The sequence below is a fragment of the Melanotaenia boesemani genome, chromosome 5, assembly GCF_017639745.1.
Source record: "Melanotaenia boesemani isolate fMelBoe1 chromosome 5, fMelBoe1.pri, whole genome shotgun sequence".
Lineage (NCBI taxonomy): Eukaryota > Metazoa > Chordata > Actinopteri > Atheriniformes > Melanotaeniidae > Melanotaenia > Melanotaenia boesemani.
Window position 1 is genome coordinate 12,450,542 of NC_055686.1, and position 21,439 is coordinate 12,471,980.

A 21,439-nucleotide genomic window follows, 5' to 3' on the forward strand; every position below is an offset into this window, starting at 1 on the left:
CAAAGCTTCTGGTCCTGATAACATACCTGATCATGTGCTGAGGGACTGTGCTGGGAGCTCACAGATGTCTTCACAGATATCTTGAACATCTCTCTGAGCCAGGGTGTTGTGTCCACATGCCTCAAAACCACCCCCATCATCCCTGTCCCGAAGAAGTCGTCGCCTTCCGGTTTAAACGACTACTGTCCGGTAGCCCTCGCTCCCATTCTTATGAAGTGCTTCGAATGGCTAGTGTTGAAACACAAAGTCTGTCCTCCCACCCTTCCTGGACCCCTTCCAGTTTGCATATCAGTTCAACTGCTTGACTGACGATGCCGCCTCCACTGCCCTCCACACATCTACAAAAGACGGTTACGTCAAAATGCTATCCATAGACTTAAGTTAACAGCTCATTCTGAAACTGGACCAGCTGGGATCTAACACCTCACTGTGCAACTGGCTGTTGGACTTCCTGACTGGGAGACCACAGACAATTTGGGTCAGCAGGAACGCATCCCGCATCACCACACTGAAAACAGAACCCCTCCTCTTCACTCTGCTGACCCACGACTGCACAGCTCCAATCTTCTCATCAAGTTTGGGTGATAAGATGAAATGCTTGTCAAAAATTCTGAATAAAACAGAGATCGCTTCTGTAATATAAACTGTTGTCTCTCAATAAACCTCCATTTTCCTTCTCAGATCCTCCTGCAGACCTTGGTGATTTTTTTCCCCATGATAAATTAAACTCTTAACACAGTGTTTGCAGCCTTTCATTAAGCACTAGGCACAATTTTGCAAAATATTATGATTACTCTGTGTAAGATCCTTTATCAGATTGCGATCTGGTGACTGTGGAGGCCACTGGAGTCCAGTGAACTCATTGTCATGTTCCAGAAAGCAGGTGGAGATGATCCGAGCTTTGTGACATGGTGCTTTATCCTGCTGGAAGTAGCATCAGAAGATGCTACACTGTGGTCATAAAGGGATAAACATGGTCAGCAAGAATACTCAGGTAAACATTTTTATTTTATTTTTAAAATTAGACAAAGATTCCCCACATTTTTTATTTTTTTACAGATGTACATAAAAAAATCTCATGTCATAACAGCTTGAAAACATATTACATAACATGCGTGGGTATACAGTAGAAATCAGCACTTTTCTGGAGACTTAAAAGTGATTTTCCAAAAAAAGCCCCCTAAAAAAAAACTTAATCTTGGACTGAGATAAACCTGCAACACAATGTTGTGGTTTTACAAAAGGAATTAAATATTTTCTATCATCTTTAAACATATTTTGAGGGTTCAAAGTTTTGTAGCAGTTCAACTCAGGTTATATATAAAACTTAACAGCTTTCATATTGGTAACAGACATGATCTTATGATAATGTTGAATTGTTTTTATATAATCTTTCACGCTACCTGTATTCAGGTGTCTATCTTAAAAAGGAGGAGCTATTTAAAAAATTCGGACGAAGGTTAAACTGGTCAGTGGAGCTGACCAATCACAGAGGACTCGGCATTAAGAGACAAATTCCAGTCTTTTATTTTTATGTTGATGTTCTTGAACGTTTCTGTTGCTTTGCCATCTTCTGGTAATGTTTCTGAAAGCAAGGATGAAGGACAATGTGAGACCAAGCATGTGTTATTGTGTTGAATCTTGTGTGTGTTTGTGTGTACCTGCAGGTTGTCATAGTGCGCCTTGCTGCAGCAGTGCAGATCCTCCCCCGTGTTCTCCATCAGGTAGAAAACAGAGCAGAGATTGCAGTAATACCCCAGAGTACGGACTGTAAACTCCTGACCTGAAGAGAAGCACAATCACAAGTATGAAAAAGAAATTAAACATTTTACTAAACTGATTATTTTAATTATTAGTGACTGTTTCTCACCAATGTAGCTGTCAGAGTTGAATGGCTGCAGACTGAGGTCATCAGAAACACCAGCAGACCGAGATCGCTTCGTCTCGGGTTCATCAAGCTCCATCCTTTGTTTCCTCACAACTAAAGAAAACAGAGCAATAAACCTTTTAAGCCTTGACAAGAATTTATTCTACCATACAGTTAATGTAGGATTTTGTGATGATTTAGATGATATTGTAAATTGAATATAAGACCAATTAAGCTACAAGATATTATAAAGAAATGCTTAGCTAGACTTTTGATGAGGGATTTATTTAAGAGAGCCTTTGATTAATAAATCTTTCTTCCATGTTGTATGAAACAAAAAAATAACTGGAAGTTTCTAGAGATCAGAATAAACCCATTTCTCATTTTCTCACAGATTCAGTCCTTCCCCTACCATTAGGGGGGCGCCCCACAACCCCCCCCTCCCCTCCTCCTGTCTATATCCTGTACAGCCATACCCCCACCGCTCCCACCCGCCACCCTATTGCCAGAAACCACGGGGAAACACTAAAATTCATCCACTTGGAGAGAATGCTTAGTGACAGATTGTACAACTTCTTGTACCTTTTGCTTCACCTGTGCTGCATCCGAACTCCTCCTCTACCTCCTCCACACATCCTTCCAGTGTCTGGTTATCGGGACTCGCAGGTTGTGGATGCTGCCCTGCAGAAGCACCGTCAACCTCAGATTGGCTCACTACTTCCCCCTCCGTCTTCTGGATCTGAGGTAGAGCTTCTCCTGACGGTGCAGATGTGGCCTTCTCCTGCTTCACTTCATTTAAGGAAGAATCGAGTGAAGCGGGGGGAAGGGGCTCTTTTTCATCTTCTTCTCTTTCATCTATTGTGCTCACCACTTTCCCTCTAGGAGATTTTCTCACTGCAGAAAAAGACATGAAATTAGCAAAGTTTTCTGTTTTAGAGCTCTGACATGAGCACATAAATTACAGATGTGATTGAGTTACCAGGAGTCTGTCTGCTTCTCTTCCTGGGTCGACCTCTTTTTCTGGTTGTTGCTGCTCCATTTTCTTTTGCTTTAATCGCTCCAACCTCCCCTGCAGTCTCAGAGTTTATATTGTCCCCTGAAACAACAAATCAAAGTTTCAGTCTCTAATCAAATATTAAACCTTCCATTTCCTGTGGAAATGTTTTTGAAAAAAAATCTGAAGATTTCAGTCTGACTCTAAACAACTTCAGCTGCTTTACACCTGCATGGATTTACAATGTAAAAGTGAGAAGACTTAAAATGAAGAGTCAACAATCGAACTCCACCATTAGAGCAAAAGAACCATGTAATTCTGAAACAATATACAAAATGGAACAACCTACATAAACTACATAAAGAAAAATAATTTTTGCATCGTAACGTTATAAGAATAAAGTCATAATATTACTAGAAAAAGTCATAATATTAGGAGAAAAGGTCATCATTTTACAAAAAAAGTTGTAATTGTACCAGTTACAGCCAATTTACCCTCCACAAAAGCAGCGATTTCCTCCAAGTCCGCCTGCTTCTTTCTGCAAAATACATTAATTTTCTTGCAGATTCTTTTTAAAGTCCTGATATTAATGATAATGTGGTGCAGATATGTCAAAAGATTAAATATCTCCTGGTTTGTGAAACCTATGCTGAAGTAAAACTTCATTCAATGCTCCACGGCCCTCATTTTAATAATGTTCCTCTTCTAAAACAACCGGTTAAAATATTACGACTTTGTTCTCGTAATATTACAACTGTGTCGACATTAATGTGTCAATAGCTGCTAATATTTGCTAAATTGCTACAAAGACGGAGGAAGCTTGCCAACAGTCATACTAAGAGGTAATTCATCAAATTAAAAAAATCTGAGAAGCAGTATGGAAGTATTTAGGCTCTGCAGCAGAAAAATCTGCTGACTCAGCTTATAGCTTGCCACCCAAGTGGGGCAGCAGAGGCACCACAGACAAGTAATCAATGCTGTTCAACAGCCTGCTACTCAGCAGAGTCAGTTACAGCAGCCCACTTGCTACAGGCTCTTGAAAATACTTACACAAAAGAAAAATAACTAGATTTATATGCAAATATTTTAGTCCAATAATATGCTTTATACATACATACAACAGTAATGTGCCTTTCTGCCACACAACTTTTGGACAGTCTGCCTTTTCTTTTAAAGCCACTACACAGTGGAATATATATATAATATTAAGAGGTGCAGCTCCATGGACACCAACTTATACAGGCTTTCTGTAAACATGGGACCTGGTTTTAGGGCTTGGTTATGGTAAAAGATCCACTTATTATAAATACAATTTTAGGAAATATAACATGTCAGTTAAGGCCAGTGTGTGTGTTGGGGAGAGGGGTTAACGCTCAAATAGCAGTGTTTATTTCAGATTTTTCATACCAATTTCTTTTTTTTTCGTGAAAGCAACAGTCCTGTCGCAGTCCTCTGCTCTCATCACTTTGAGCATCATCATTTGTGGACATTTCCTAGTTTGCCTTACCTTTTCTCTCATCCTCTCTGCTAGACTCTTCTGTGGTTGTTGGCTCTTTTGGATTTTCATTGTCTGCCAGAGAATCCATCTGTCCAGACTCCGTTTTCTCCTCATTTATAGGTGATACCATTCTTCTCTTTGTCTTTCTGTCTTCATCCTCAGAAAGAGTTGACCTTCCTGGCTTTGCTGAGTCATCTGTGTGGGGCCGATCATCAGCTGAGTCAACTACCTGACACGGCTCTGTTTCTTTATCAGCCACGTCTACATTTTGTTTTTCGGTTGTTTCAACGTCTTTCTCTGGCCTTTCCCCCCCTAATTTTTCTTGTGTTTCCTGTTGAAGATCCTCAACAACCTCTTCCTCCGTAGTATACATTTCACCAGCAGCCGCCTTGCTTATGTCTTGTAGGGCATCGCTTTCATTTGTTGGCGTACCGTCTTCGGTCAGGGCTTTGTCTTCTATCGTTGGAGTTTTCTCTTCATTTAGTTTCCGAGAATCTGTGGCAGGTGTGTTCCCTCTTTTTGTTGGGGTCTCATCTTGTTTAGTTTTCTCTGTTGTTGTTTCTGTCCTGTCTTCATCCTCAGAAAGAGTTGACTTTCCTGGGTTTGCTGAGTCATCTGTGTGGGGCCGATCATCAGCTGAGTCAACTACCTGACCGGTCTCAGTTTCTTTATCAGCCACTTCTAAGTTTTGTTTTTCGGTTGTTTCAACGTCTTTCTCTGGCCTTCCCCTCCCTAATTTTTCTTGTGTTTCCTGATGAAGATCCTCAACAACCTCTTCCTCCGTAGTATACATTTCACCAGCAGCCTCCTTGCATGTGTCTTGTAGGGCATCGCTTTCATTTGTTGGCGTACCGTCTTTGGTCGGAGCTTTGTCTTCTATCGTTGGAGTTTTCTCTTCATTTAGTTCCTGAGAATCTGTGGCAGGTGTGTTCCCTCTTTTTGTTGGGGTCTCATCTTGTTTAGTTTTCTCTGTTGTTGTTTCTGTCCTGTCTTCATCCTCAGAATGAGTAGACTTTCCTGGCTTTGCTGAGTCATCTGTGTGGGGCCGATCATCAGCTGAGTCAACTACCTGACACGTCTCTGTTTCTTTATCAGCCACGTCTACGTATTGTTTTTCGGTTGTTTCATTGTCTTTATCTGGCCTTTCCCCCCCTAATTTTTCCTGTGTTTCCTGATGAAGATCCTCAACAACCTCTTCCTCCATAGTATACATTTCTCCAGCAGCCTCCTTGCTTATGTCTTGTAGGGCATCGCTTTCATTTGTTGGCGAACTGTCTTCGGTCGGAGCTTTGTCTTCTATCGTTTGAGTTTTCTCTTCATTTAGTTCCTGAGAATCTGTGGCAGGTGTGTTCCCTCTTTTTGTTGGGGTCTCATCTTGTTTAGTTTTCTCTGTTGGTGTTTCTTCATTTTCTCTGGTGGAAACTGTTGAGTTGCTTGGTTCTTTTGGGGCCTCTTGGTCTGAAATCTTGTATGAAGCCCCGCACTCTAAGTTCACTGTAGTGGACTTTCTCCCATCAGAGGTGGAGGAGTGTTGAATCCATTCATCTTCAGAAGAATCCACAATCTCATAGACCATTTCTAGTGAATCATCTTTCATGTTGACTCTCCTTCTTGTTCTCTTTGTTGTTTGTATCTCATGTTTCTTTGAAGACGTCTCCCCCCGTCTGCTTTTAGACATCTTGGTTGAAGGAACATCTTCTGTTTCAGTAAGATCAATAATTGAATCCAGTGTATCAGACTTTGCCACAGCTTTCTTTTTGGTCTTTGCATTTAGTCTCTGTTTAGAGTCTGCTGATGAATGAACCTCAGGACCTGAGAAAGCCTGAGTACTGGGAGGAGGCTTTGCTTTACTTGTCACAGCTGGGGACTTTGTGTTGGCATCTTGGGTGTTGGAACTTGGAGAACGCTGATTGGTGCTCGTCACTCTAAAATGAAAAGTACAATTACTTTGGTGGTTGAATAAAAAAAAACTGTTTTTTTCACAAAATAGCATGAAATGTTAAAATGCAGTAAACATGAAATGTTTCCAATTTGTTAACTGAACAAATGCTTCAGCTAATCCCACGTCATCTCTCTTCATCCTCTAGAGCTGCTATTGTTTTCAGCCAATTTTCAGAACATTTCCTTAATAGACATATACTTTATTATCCCCATGGAGGAAATTTGTAGGCAGAATATACTTAAATAAAAATAAAATGATTTTACACAAAAAATTCTCACATTAAAGAAACTGCAAACACAGTGGTAATAATATACTTTCTAATATTTTATCACTTGGCTACGTTTAAGGTGAGGCAGGGTTTTATTTCTTACATAAGACAATACTGACTAAATACTGACTGACCCGACTATTGTGCACCACAGACTGAAATCAGTGTGTCTATACAACAACAACAGTAATACGGGTGAAATACTCACTGACGTAAATACCGAATGTTCGTCCTGCGGAGAGGAAAGAAGAGAACTAGATCAGATCAAAACTAACAGATCCCACTTTCATAAACACTGTTTGATTTGATGCCTGATTAAAGAATAAACATACCACGTGTCCTTTGAAAACAGAGAGCGAATTGAGCAGTTTTCCAGAACCTGCCTCACACCGCTGGAATCAGCCATCTCGATGTAGATCTAAGGTGGAAAGACAGTTTGCAGGAGGGAAAAGAAAACAAAGACAGTAATAAACAAAAGTAATGAGCCAGAAAAATCCTTTTCTCTCCCCATGTTCAAACAAATTTAAAGAAAATACATAAAAAGAAGCGACCCACAGTAAATTTATGAAACAAAGTTTCTGTCCAGCTCCTACTTTGTCTTTCTTAAATACATGTATTGCAAAATTTGGCTTTTTAAATGTGCAGATTTACTTTATTTCTTGTAAAATGTTTGGATAAACTGAGCGGGAGGATTAAAACATCAGGCTGAATAAAACAAGAAGTGTTTCTCCTGCCAATAGAACAAACAAACAAACAAAAACACTGGCTGTCATACCCTGTTGGCAAGCGGCACAAAGCTGACATAAGCAGCAATGGACGCCACCACTTCCATGACCGTCCTAGTGAGGCCTACAGATGTCTTAGTTATCTCCACGCACAACAGCCGCTCCTCCAAAGTCTTCAAGTCTGGAAGAAGCTGGAAAAAACAAAAAACAGACCAGTAATCAGAGTTTCTAGCAGCAGCTTTCACTTAACAGCTGAATGAGCAGAACTTACAGCGTTGCTCCATTTCATGAGATTTCTGTAGATGATCACCTGCAAAAAGAAAACAAGACGTTGAAGGCCGCAGTCAGGTCAGGAAAACACGTTTTTAATCTCAGTGTCATCAACATTTGATGTTTTCCATGTTTTATTGTGGGAAAAAAATATTTTACAACATTTACAAATGCCTGCATTTTCTCCTAATTTCTAAAACCCAATAACTGATATTAAATAATGAACCTTAATCAGATTTAGTTTTGTGAGTGACGGCCGGCCTTGTCTTTGTTTATGTTACTGACTTTACAAGCTAGGCTACTGGATCCAACCTTCAGATGGAAAACTTAAATAATCTTTAAATAATAAAAGTAGTCATAATGTAACAGCCAACTGTTCTTTCTCCAGAGCAGTACTAGGTTTCATACCTCGTTGGACCCAGGATGCATGTCCTCTAAGACGAAATGGATGGTGACAGTGCAGCTTCTGATCAAAACTGGGTTTCTGATGAAATCTCGAGCAAAAGTGGAGCACATATCCCAGTTGTCGAAAAAGACAAAGGCCTGGAGGTAAGCAGAGAGAAAGTCTCATGACATGAAGCAGTTCCTCTTCTTCTTAAAAAAAAAAGAACGCTTCCGTAAATCAACACATTAGTTTAAACTGTTAAACTCAAATCTTATTCTGGGAACAGCCTGAAGTACCAAACATATCCTTATTATTCTGCCTCTGACTAGTCTGTCTTGTAATCTTTAAAGTGTTCTTGAGCTGTTAGTTTTTCAGACTTTCTGAAGGTTTGAAAGTTTTTCCTCACACACTGCCTGCTTTTTTTCACCTATTTTCAGTTCATTATTTTAAAAGGACTGTTTTTTTTTTTCATCAGTTAAGCCCCTGAATACTAAAATCTAGATCATTTAATGATAAAAAGAGGAAAAAAGAAAGCATCTGTGTTTAGGCAGCCTCTTGCATGGACACAGAATTTCACCTTTATTTCTTTAGTTACAACTGGAGATATTATCGGCACATCTTGACCACATATACACATCCTAGTTTTCTGCAACGTCACACTATATACAACCAAGATCATTCAAATAAGCTTCCACCTGATGAAAAATAAATAAATGTATAAATACAGCAATGCTTCTTACCCTCTTCTGCAGTGTTAGGACGATCAGGTTATTTAACAGCGGGCGGTAATTCCGTTTGGGGAAATATGGCCCCACCAGCTTAGCGACGTCGTTGTACATGTATTCTCTTCCAGGTAAACCAGTCAACATGACGGTGGAGAATGTGGACGCCAGGGGGGCGGCTCTCTGCGAAACACAAGGTTCAAAGATCAAGGGAGGAGGAAAAATCACAGCGACCTAAACAATCAACTACACTGGTAAAAATGAGAATTGGGAGTAAAAAGAAACGTTCTTACCTCAACGTCATCCATTGTTTGTACAGTCAGATAATCTAAGAGATAAGAATGATCAGCCCTTTACAAACACAGTGTATTTGGAAGTTAAATTTAGTTTCCAGGTGTTTGTTTACCTGGGATGTTGAATAGTGGAGCTGAAGTAGGGAAAACATAGGGGTTAGTTGTCACGGTAACCCAGAATGGTGGCGTGCTGCCTGGTGGATGGATACCACTAGTTTTTGAGACAACTGATGGGGCAACATTAACCTTTTTGTCTGGGTTAGCTTTAGCTGGGAGTGGTGGCGCTGCATAAACAAAAAAACAAGATAAATAAATAAGTAAGGTGAATAATTAAGTTTCATAAATAACAAAAAGTGACGGAGCCACTGATAATCATAAATTAGAAATGTGGATGACGCCCGTCCTCTCATGTCTCAACCTGAAAGATACCCACTAAGAATAACCTTTTTTTTTTTACTTTGTTCCAATCAGGCAGACGATACAGAAACCCACTGGCCCAGAAAAACCTACAAGAAATCATTCAACCCCTCTGCAGTGTCTGTTTTACATGGCACAAAATAGACCACACTGCTTTTGATTTGATTGGATGAATGTTTTTGTAAGAATGGCTTTTGAGGTGAAGGAGCTGTAACAGACCATAAATTACATTTATCTACATCTACCACACCATGAAAAGTTCGCCCCAACCAACAGCTAATTGAGATAATTGATTTTTACTCCAAATATCTTGACAAGATCTTGTCTATAAAAATGTGGCTTAACAGAGTGTAACTTACATTTTTCCTTGGTTTTTGCCTGTTCTTGTTGCTCTGTCACATTTCTTGGTTTAGGAACTTTGGTGGAGTTTTTGCACAGCAGCCCAGTTTTTCTGTGAAGGAGAATAAAATGTGGTCAAAAAGTAGAAGAGGAGAGAAATGGAAAGTAAAGATCTGAAAGTTTTTATATGCTCTTCACGGCTAGATTATTCCACTTGGTAGAAATTGTTTTATTCTGAGCATCATGAGTAACAACAACTACAACTCCAAAGAAATTGGGATGCTGAGTAAAAAATAAATAAAACCAGTATCCAGTGATTTACAGATCTCATAAACCCAGATTTTATTCCCATTACAACATAAACACACAAGATGTTGAAACTTAACATTTCATGGAAAATATGGGAATCGGGAGGAATCCCTGTGTGCAGGGGACAAGGCTGAAGGTGAAAACTGGATGATCATGGTCTTGGCCACCAGGCAGCACTGCATTAAAAACAGCCATGATTGTCTACTAGAAATCACTGCATGGGCTCAGGAGCATCTCCATAAATCACTGTCTGTAATCAGTTCATTGTGAAATCATGCAAAGACAATTTTACAGATGTGTTGCTGCCATCAAATTCAAAATGAGCTCATATTTTCATCAAAGACTGAACTGCCATCATCATAACTTACTTCTTAGGAAGTCCTATTTGCTTCTTTGAAGAAGTCTGAAGAGGCTTCTTGGAAACTGCAGACTGCAAATAGAAATGTATTTTAAATGAACAGAACAGATTGCAGACTGCATGACTGCGCTACAACAGAAGAATATGTGTCTATCTTTGATTAATGTATCAGAGACAGACACAAAAAGACAGAGAAAGTGGAATTGATTGCGGCAACTCTAGTCAAACAGATTGCTTCCACCAGGCGCGCCGCCCAGCGTTTCTGAAGCGTCATGACACTCCGCTTGTCTAAAGATACGTGGCTGTTCTATTTTTGACACTTACCGCTTGGAGACCGCGTCAATCTAGAGCAGATCCGATCCTTCAGGCAGGAAGTCAGTCGATGAAAAGCATTTTAAAAATAAAACACTATGGCCCTGATCTATTAACGCTTTGCGTGTACTAAAACAGGTGCAGACGGCTTTGCTCCGCTAAAATCGGCCCAAGCTTATCTATCAAAGCCGCAAACATGGAACTGCGTCAGTTATCCTGGCAAAACTGCGCCGCTCTCCACTTTGCGTTTCTGAAGCTACTGCATGCATTATGGGCGTTCCGGCCAGAAAGTGCACATTAGTGGGAGGAGACTATGCAAATAAATCTGGTTTGCGCAGCAGTGGGATTCATGTAGCCCGCAAATAGTTTGCGGTGTTTATGTTTGCTCTAAAAATAGCGTTTCTGAAAAGCAGGTGCTAATTGGCACAACAGTATACGCGCAATGGCTGCAGTAATAATTTTAAGGAGGAGGCACAGACACCATGAAAGGCGACTAAGATAATGCACTTTTTTCTATTATATTAATATATTTAGAATGCCAGAGAAGAGGATTGTGGAGACGATCCAGCGTTGCAATATTAGAATTGCTGGATAAGTTTAAAGACTTTATCATGCCTGTCTTTTATTATTATTATTATTATTATTATTATTATTATTATTATTATTATTTCTTTATAGCTTTTAAACCTTTATTATTTCTTATTTGTTCCTTGCATGTTTTTATATGTACAATACCTTGGTTCCTAAAGGTTGTTGTTAGTGTGCCTTATAAATAAATTGAACTTGAATATGAAACTATATTGCAGCATTTCTGGTGACATTTAGATTTTTTTCCTCGACTTCCGCAATATTTTTATTTGTCTCTTTTATTTGTCTCAACTTCTATCGGATAAAAGTTAATTTTGCGTTTGCGGTTTCCTTGCTCTCCAGAACCTTACATGACGAAGCAACAGCGCCGCTAAATCCTCATTTAAATACTGCTGTTTGCTCCGCAAATGATAACAGGAGCAGTCTTAATAGATCAGGCGCTAATCGTAGAAACATAACCAGAGCAAAACTGCGCAGCAAATGTTAAATAGCGCAGCAGTTTTGCCCTCGTCATAACTCAGCCCCTATGTGTAGACTTTGGACCTTGTTTACTCTGAAACATCTACATTACATCATAAACGGCAGCACGGGCACGAAGCTGTCAGGTGAGAGAGGGTCTCATGTGATACTTGACACCACGGACTATGAGACGTCTATCTTGGAGGTGGAAAATCCCACCATTTTGTACGATACCACGCATTCCTACTATAATAAAGAGCAAGCACTAGAGACCCGGTTGAACTGGCCAAAGAACCTTTTGCTGGTTTATTGTTCTCCCATAAGTGCACCAACTATCGCACAATGTACGCAATTTTCACCTGATAGAGTGAACTGGAGAACCCTGCTCTGAAATGCTGACAGGGTGCCAGGTGGACAGTGCGGCATTGCCGTTCCATGGCGCGTTGGCGTTCGGTGGAACAGAGGGGTAACACAGCGTTAATGCCAAGTCAAGACCAAATATGGTCTAAACCAAAACTGCAGGTGTGGGCCACATTTGGGCCAAATATTTGTGGCTATTTGGGCTCCATTTAGTAACATGTAGGACAAAAAAGAGACAATCATCAAAGCAAGAACAAGGCCTGTAAAAAAGCTGCATGGCTGCTGAGTCTCAGTCAGCTGAACAAATTCAACCAACCTTAAATCCTACTGAAGAACTTGCTGTGGTCTTCTGAAGGCTGGGCTTTCCTTTCAAACACTTTGTAGTCAACTCCAACTTGGGTTCCTTGGAAGAGGAGGAGGAGGAGGAGGAGGAAGATGTTGATTTCAATTTAGCTAGCTCAGCCAGTAAGACAGGAGCCAGAGTTTTCACCACAGCCTCGAGGTCAGACTCGTTGGATAGAGCCTGGATGGCTGGAAGGACACAGGGAATCAAACTCTGCCACTTAGCAATTTGACATGATCAAAAGCAAAGATGCAAACAGAGAAACTGATTTATAATCAGTGAATTTTTTAAGAGTCACTTTTATAAAAAAAAAAACCCCAATGACCTGATGTTTCCATCACTCTCTTAGCAAATGTCTCTACACTGATCGGCTTCATTTGCAGAGGCGGTGGTTTCTCAGCAGATGCTTGTTTCTCGCCACTTTTCCTCAGTGGCGACCGTCTCTTGTCACTTTTCTTCAGTGAAGACTCGCAGCTCCTCTTTGGCGACGACCATTTCTTGGCCACTCGCCTCTCCCGGCTCGTTGAGGAGGCTTGATAGTGGGAGGAGATAGACCGGTTGTACCGTGGAGATCGAGAACGGGATCGCAACCTAAGAGCAGCAACAGATTTCACAAAAAACACAAGCAAAAAGTTAAATGGGATCTCCTCTCTGGGCATCACATTACGTTTAAATCTTTTCCCAACTAACCTGTAAGTTCGCCTGGATCTCTGTGGTGACTGTGATCGGTTTCGGCGTCTCTCTCCACGACGGCTGAGAGGACTGTGCGAGCGGGAAGAGGAGGAGGAGCTGCCGGATTTATCCCGACTGCAGCGGGGAAGTGGGCTGCGGGAGCGGGAACGACTATGGGCTTTACCCTTGGAGCTGTGGTCACGGCGGGGGCTGTGGGAGCTGGAACGGCTCTCATGCTTGGTTTTATGATGGCGGTGTTGCGACGTCTGGGTTGTATGAGCTGAGGATGAAGGCTTGGTACTATTAAGAACATAGACAAAAAAAAAAAAATCATAGTTAAAAAAAAACTGAAACTCCTGAAGCTCAGGAGAGTAGTTGTTCCACAAAACTGGAGATATTTGGTAAAATACATAGACATTTACTTCAGGAACTGTCGTATGTCACCGTCCCACTCTGGAAACCTGTGGAGAAAAACAAATTTAATCTATCACTCTTATTTAAAAGGCAAAAAGGTGACACACCAATAACAGTCTCCCAACAGACTGGGCGGGAAAAAGACAGCTTATTAAACATCTATTACTTCTCCGGATGGTTATCCCTTTACATCAGTGGTTTTCCAAACAATTTGAGCCACAACCCCCAATATAACATACATGTTTGTGTTCCCTGCGACGCCTGAGTGGTTAATCATGTGATATATCAGATGGGTCATCCTCCGACCATCCTCTAAATGTAAGGCTTGAAATGAAATGAAATCAAAATTTTTATAAATAATGAGGATAAAGTGGTTTTTGGTGAATTATGTTCACTGAATATCAGCTTCTCTCACTGAGATAATGCCAAATTTGGATATTTAATATGGCACAAGTAATAACTTTATTTTTGCATTAAGGTGTCAACAAATTAATACATTAATTTTTACAGATTAATATTTTTTTTAGTAATCTTTAATGTAATAATTATGACAGCCCTAATAAAAATCACTCATTTATTTGATAACTGTAGGATATATTTTCTGGCGACCTCCTAAAATCTTATGGGGACCCGTAGTTTGGGAAAGGCTGCTTTAGTAAAACATGCAGAATGCTGCAACTTATTAAAGTGACAAGACCAAATGTTAAAAAGGTTGAAACATTTCAATCCCTTTATGTCATTATTTCCCCAACCATAGTGAGCCTTCCCAAAGATGATATCAACCAAAACCAGGAAGGATTAGATTCTTTGAAAGTCAAGTTTACAGGAAGGGAGGATTTACGTTTTCCGGAGAAGTTTGCAGTTGTTGAGATGACGGCTGGTATTCTGGTGGGAGAGCCAAACCTAGGAGTCAGAACAACAAAATATTAATAATAAAAATTAAAGTCATTCATGTCTTCAGACTCAACGACTAAACTTTCATTTTATATATGAATATAGATATAAAATATATTCAACCAAACTTCAGTCTAAAAAAAAGTTTATTTTCAAAAGTTAAGCTTCTTTTAATTACAGATGACCAGTTTAAAGTTTACAAAACTACTTTAACAAAAGCAGAAAATGAATTGTTTATTTTTTATGAAAATAAAGAAACATAACTTCTTGGCTTCTGTTTGCTTTTTCAGTCTAAAGCAGCTTTTAAATTTTCTGATGCTTGTCGAAGTTTGCAATGGTTGCGCTTTGCACAGTAATCTGTGCACAAGGCATTTCTGTATCTGTAATTCAAGGTTACAGTGACTGCAAACTTTAATTACAGATAACATCAAACTGTAAATGGTATTCTTGAAACATTAAAAACAGAAAACAAATTTTGGAATAAATAAAAACTGAATAGCAGGCTTTTCACCAGCATAATTTGATATATATGAATTAATAGCTTAATAAACATAGATGAAAAGGTCCAGAAGTATTATAGTTGGAACTTTATCCCCTAATGAAACCACTGAGTGTGGCACTATTAATATTGTAATTAAGAGATTATAGACTCTCTTCAACTGATTATATTATGACTAAACAGGACAGGGAAATAAAATACTACATCACATTGGAGAAGTGGGTTGGCATGTGTGAATCACAGCATAAAAAAAGTAAAAAAAAAACAGAAGGAATGGGGGAAATTCACATGGAAAAAATTTATAATAAAGACTAAACAAAAAAAGGGTGACACTGCCTCTGCTCAGGGAACCATACACATATATTTAGTAAATGTCAAACTACAATAATATGTAGTAAAATCAAGACTCTACAACTGACGTTATATTGGAATATGAAATAATTGTGGTAATATGAAAATAATGGTGTACATGCACTCAGGATCTTATTGAATGCAAGTCAATAAGCAAATAAAGAGGAAATGGTACAAAACTCAACCCCTATTAAACAGCAATGGTGGAAAATTTTGGGATTTTTATATAAACTGAGAGAATAACAAAGATCCTCAGTGAGAGAAATGTGGAACAAAGAAATTTATCATAACAGTAGAAAATGGATTTGTGGTCATGTACATTAAGAGATCCTGGTCATATGTTCCCCTTTCTTTAATAAAAGGCACATGCAACCCTAAACCTGTCCGTTACATATTTAATATGTCGCTTAGTTTTTTTTTATCATCAACAAAAAGAGTTGTGAAATTTATGCACACAATTCCCTCATTTGTCATCAAGCAAATACTCAATAAATAAATGAAGAAATAAAAAGGAAATCCTTCAGTTCTTTAAATAAAAAGACAATTTTCAAATGAATTTCTACAATAAAAAAAAAGTTAAATGATTTTGAAATAAGGGAGAGACAAAAGATGATTGTGCTTACCCTCAGGTGAGCACATTCTGTGCTACAGAGACAGCAGGTGTGTGGAAACACTTTTGGCGTGGCTGCAGCGTAGTCGTGAATCATGGCCAGCGTTGGCAGACCCGTACTGGGAGTGGGCATTTGAACAGTCCTGCACACAATCGTGGGGATGTAGGAAGACTGAGGAACTGGTTTTGCTTCAGAAATAACTGGAGACTGTGAAGTTTTTCCTTTTTGCTCTTGCGACTGCTTCTGTTGCTGCTTCAGATGAGTTGTTTGCTTTGGTGGTTGCAGCTTTTCTATCAGCTCAGCAGCTTTCCCTTCAGTTTTACTCTGAGCGTTGTCCTCGTGGCTGCCAGGGGCAAGGCCAGGACGGTCTGGAAGGCCACCCTGGACCAGATAACAGGGTGATTGGGTTTTAGATGTTGACAAACAGTCTGGCTTTTGCTCATTTAAAGGAAAAGATTTGGAAAGCTTAGCCTTGACGTGTTGTGTATCTGTCAAAGAAGAACTGGCTTGTAAGGTCTGGTTTGGTTGGGTCTGCTGTTGCTTTGTTGGGTCACTGCTTGGAGGAGTCAGAGAGCTCCTCACTGAGCTGAGACTGCAGACAGATCCCATCTGATCACGTGAAGCAATCAAAGAACTGCTTTTCACCTCTGGACTACTTTTTTGAAGTGGTTCTTTACTGAAACTACTGGTACTATGATCGTCTGATGCTCCACTTCCACTACTGTCAGGTCTGCTGGCCCTTCCAGTCTCTTCTCCAACCAAAGTGTACTTGCTAGTATGCCCATAGTCAATTACTTTACTTGGTTTAAGAATACCTGAAGGCGTTTCATCTCGATGCATCACCGGCAGTTCAGAGCTACTAAATCTGTCTATTTCATGCACATCTGTACTGGGCCGAGGTTCTGAATGTGGTTTTGACTGAGCTGCAGCTGCAGCTCTTTTGTTCTTCTGAAAGCGAATCTCCCGCAAGATGAAGGGCAGGTTTTCAGGGGTGACCTGATCTTCGCTGTATGAAAGGAGCGCCTGCAAGTCCTTTTTTTCAAGTCCAAAACTCCGAAGGATGTTGGTCGCTGATTCTGGAGTGTACCTGGGTCGACTGGAGCCGCTGTGGCAAACAGATTTGTCCTTTGGGTTTTCATTAGCAACTAAATCTGAAATGGGCCACTTTCTTTCACTCGAGGTATTAATTTTAACATCACCGCTACTTAGACATTCAGATGCAGCAGATGATGAGTAATGTTTGGAGGATTTACTCTCAGTGGCCTTTTTGGTGTTTGGAAGCCAGTCCAGGGAGCTACTGCCACCGTCAACAGCAGGGTATCTAAATCCTTGAGAGTTAGAAGATATCTGATAGGGCATCACCTCTCTACTTGATAGAGGAAGGTCCACTCCCTGAGTGTTGGTAAAGTGAACCCACTGGTCTACAGCCTGATGCCTCGATTCCTCTGTGGCTCTGCTAATGTTCAAGTCTAAAATACCATCAATGTCCTTGTCCAACTTAGCCCCATTCTGTTTGGGCCTGTAGCTCACTGGGAGATTGAGCTGTGGAGGTATTATTTTCCCCAAAGTGTTGAGGGTTGAAGATGTTCCAAAAGAGCTCAAGGTGGACCCTGGTACAAACCCAGGAAATGTCCTGTGAGGGTCCCTTTCTGTCGGCCCGGTAGAGAGTCCAGATTGGAAGGAAGTTGGTTTCCCAGACGCAAGCGGGTTATACAGCGGATGAGACATGGTGATGACAATCTTCTGAAGGTTCAGGTGATGGGTGGTTTCACATAAAGGGAAGATGGTGTTCTGGCCAAGTTTGGAGAAGCTGTGTTGGCGTTTGTGGTCAAAATTGTAGTTTGATCCCAAACAACAGGAGCATCGCTCATCTGTGTCAGGCCTAGGCGCACTGGGAGTTGAAAGTGTTCATCTGGAAGGCCCATCGATGTGTTACCCCATCTGATCCCTCCTCTCTGTTATATGTTCATTATGTCAACATCACACCTGGTTTTTCACCAACAACAAAGAACAAAAAAACATCTGTCAACAAGGACCATTCAAAACAAAAACATCATCTCCAATTTAAAAGAAACAGCTGATAAGCGCAGATACCACAGCAATAATGAACAAAAATAACTAAAAATGCTGATAAATCATTTCTTTGCTGTACATCAGGTTAAACAGTTAAGACAAGCAATAAAAACCTGAACATAAAGCTAGCTGGAGAAGGTTGTGTAAGAAGGAATGAACCAACTCTAAATCAAAGTTTGGTATTGGATAGTTAAGGTTTTGAGGGGTATTTAGTTATTTGGAAAGATGCAGATTTGCTGTCCAACACTTTATAATTAGGTTTTATTAACTGTGGGAAATGCAAACTGTTCCTGCTTTAGGTCGACTATAAATGCTGTTCGGTACCTTATGTCCCAGTCCTTCTGATACCTCCACTCACATCCTCTATTTATCTGTTCACTTATTTAATGTTAGAATAATTTGTTAATTTCTGATCTACTTATTTGTTTCAACACGTATTTCTACATTTATTTTATCTGCCTCTGAAGTGACAGCTTCTTGTAGGTAAGAATGACCACCTTATCACCATACAGCAAAGAATCAAAGAAATAAATAAATTTAGAAATTAATATATGCATTAATATCTAAATGCAGAAGTACATTGACAAACAGATTAATAATTAAATACAGAAATATATTAAAACATTTAACTAAAGTATAACTTTCTACATTTCTACATTTTTCATTATATTTATTTATCTAGAATTATGTCTTTTTGGTCCACCACAAGTGTTTATAATAAACTTAACACAAGAAGTATGGAAATGTGTGTTAGATTGATTATTTCTCCTCTTTAATAATACCAATAGCTGTGGTAATATAGATTGTAGGAAAGCCTGTGTTCAGTATATTTACATTGTGAACATTTTCATCTAAGTTTATATTGATGTAATTTTATCTAACAACAGTAAGGTTAAGTTTAATTTAAGAGTAGTGTCAGACAGACGGCACTGATATCTTGTGTTTGTTATAAGACTCTGCAGAACCCAGTTTGACTGCAGGTGTAGTTTCGTTTAGGCTAAAGTCGAACTCCAGCTGTAGTCTCATTGGAGTGTAAGATAATTTAGACTATTTCTAACTCTTTTCATACATGCACTGTCCACATGCTTTAAACCCACAGTGGTTGCTTTATTGGTGTGGGCCTGACCAGAGTAAAAAACACACCAGGAGGAAGAATGAGCTGAAAACAACTTTTACAGGCCCTCATTTTCTGTTCAACCCGCATCATGATAAAGATGCAAAAAGACAACCGGAGCTTTGTGGATTTTATGTGTCACAGCTTGTTTAATGAAGACTTTTCCACAATACCTTTACAACAGGTATAACATGTAAAGATCAAGCATCTGTGGAATAAGTAACACAGCTAAACTTGTGGGCATTGTCTTCAAAAATGTGTTAAGATGCACTGAAATAAACCCACAATCCTAACAAGTTATACACAGTCGTAAAGGTGACTAATAATACAATTAGTGTTGTATTGTACATCGTTGGAAAATTTAATCCCCAGGGAAAAATATTCAACCAAACACAAATTTACGTTTTGTTTTGTGCTAAGTTTACTTAAGAAATACCATAACTGAGTTAAAAAAAAAAAGAAAGAAAAAACAAAGAAAAACTGAACTATAACAATGCATGATTGCTTTGTTAACGTAACATTTTTTTTAACATAATAAAGTTAGATTGGCTCAGTCAACTTTTGTGTATTAAATAGAAATATTGAGGGTATTTGACCATCTGACGTGCAATAATACTATAAATCCATGTTATTAGTAATAATAAAGCAGAAACAATTATAGATTGCTATGAAGGGAATTTACAACCATTTTAATTGTTTGGAAAAAAAAAAAACATACAGACAAACAAACAAACAAAAGTTAATGCCTGCTTGACCGAAGAGGTTGATAAATATTTATGTTTACATCCTGTTAAAAAGATATTTACCACATTTTGACCCTTCTTTATGTAACCCTAATGGGTGTTATAGTAAGCTAGACATACATTTAACTATTAAAACACAGGCGAAAAATAGTAAAAAAAAATCAAACTAAATAAAAGTCTGCTAAACAAGGTTGTTGCAACCATAGATATATATAGAACGTTCTATATATATCTATGGTTGCAACGTCTGAACCTTTTAAGAACAACAGTCTGTCATGTTAGCAACCTACCGTTAGACATCGGCATGCCGTTTATGAACTAACTGCCCAACGACTATAAACATTATTTTAATGTTTTATATAAATACAAACTTTAGCTTAGCAGCATGCAGAACTTACCCTAAAGTTGTGCTTCTGCCTTTTTCTTCTGCACTAAAATGAGGAAGTTGGAAAGGCGGTTAGCATCCAGCTTATAAATTTATTTGCGCCACCTAGTGGCGTGGAGTGTGGTCCAGAAGATACACAGTATTTTATGTGTCTAATAAGAGAACCAACTACTTTCTTCAGGGCTTTCCCTTAAGGATTCTTTTAAGTAATTATTCAGTTCCCCCTCTTTTTACAATTTTCTCATTGGTTTGGCTCATTTCTTGAGACAGAAATTACATTCTTAAAATAACATGGACAAACTTCCAAACCACTTGGTAATAAACAGTCTGTTCAATTGTCAAAATTCGTCAACAACATAAAACCATGCATACCATATATGAATCTCTTGGAACATTTGATAAACTGATTAACTGACAGTCAGGTGAAGCCTGACTAGAACTTGACTGACAAAGGAGGAATTTCACACATCTTACATTAAACAATATGTTTAGTTACCTGACAGGTGCTGTCCGTGATTGGTCAGGACCACTACAGTTTCTGAACATGGAAGCACCTGAACAAATAAATGAACAAGGGCAACTGCCTTCCTGAAGAAGAAGAACAAGAAGAAGAACAACAACAACAAGAAGAATCGCCTCACAATGGCGGAGGCAGGTCACCGAGTAAAGCCTCATGTGCCCAGGTCTACAGTCTCCATCATCATCCAAACCTTTCACAGGGAAAACAGGTGTGTACTCAGTCAATCATGGAATAATATGTTGTCTAGGACAGTGTGCATAAAGCAAGACATGCATTTATTTACTCATTTACCTGTTCATTTAGTGTGCGTGTTTGTGTGTGTGTGTGTATGTGTGTGTTATATGCTTGCAGAAAAATCTAAGCTCGGTGGGATGTTATACTAAAATGACAAGAAAAATATTGGAGAAAATAAACTATAGAATGATTTGATGATACAGTTTACAGTAGTATTCCAGTCACTGTGCAGTGATGCACTAGTATTGTGGTAAAGTAACTGTAAGTAAAACAACAATACAATTACACTGGTGATTCATTCTGTAAAAATACATGAGGCATACATTACAAATGGTAATACAGTGTTCTTTGAACTCCATGTTTAGGATTGAACGACAACCTCGCACAGGTGGGCAGAGGTAAACCTCTCAATCAACAACAAGCCCAAGAGATCTGTAAAATGGTGATGGCAAATAATGTCATCATGTTGAGACAGATCCA

General features: G+C 39.2%; 1 protein-coding gene across 1 annotated transcript; it reads right to left on the bottom strand.

Annotated features, from left to right (window-relative positions):
- Nucleotides 1–987: 987 nt before the first annotated feature.
- On the bottom strand, nucleotides 988–20,205 carry znf638 (zinc finger protein 638). Its single transcript, XM_041984798.1, has 24 exons — nucleotides 20,111–20,205; nucleotides 15,903–17,876; nucleotides 14,377–14,438; nucleotides 13,544–13,582; nucleotides 13,140–13,421; nucleotides 12,775–13,040; nucleotides 12,423–12,637; nucleotides 10,398–10,459; nucleotides 9,741–9,832; nucleotides 9,078–9,248; nucleotides 8,965–8,999; nucleotides 8,690–8,854; nucleotides 7,973–8,107; nucleotides 7,566–7,604; nucleotides 7,345–7,485; nucleotides 6,902–6,987; nucleotides 6,778–6,801; nucleotides 4,953–6,284; nucleotides 4,369–4,532; nucleotides 2,847–2,963; nucleotides 2,450–2,761; nucleotides 1,871–1,981; nucleotides 1,662–1,783; nucleotides 988–1,585 (listed from the first exon to the last, which is right to left on the bottom strand). The coding sequence occupies exons 2-24, from the start codon at nucleotides 17,616–17,618 to the stop codon at nucleotides 1,532–1,534; spliced, it is 5,742 nt and encodes a 1,913-aa protein (XP_041840732.1). The 5' UTR covers nucleotides 17,619–17,876; nucleotides 20,111–20,205; the 3' UTR covers nucleotides 988–1,531.
- Between the last annotated feature and the right edge of the window lie 1,234 nt (nucleotides 20,206–21,439).

Bases quoted from the DNA above. Each gene is read 5' to 3' on its own strand.
- znf638 (XM_041984798.1), bottom strand. From the start codon at position 17,618: ATGTCTCATCCGCTGTATAACCCGCTTGCGTCTGGGAAACCAACTTCC. The intron at 13,041-13,139 runs GTTAGTTGGGAA...TGCTGCTCTTAG, and splicing joins AGATCCAGGCGAACTTACAG to GTTGCGATCCCGTTCTCGAT. The intron at 9,000-9,077 runs GTAAACAAACAC...CTTATCTCTTAG, and splicing joins TCCACTATTCAACATCCCAG to ATTATCTGACTGTACAAACA.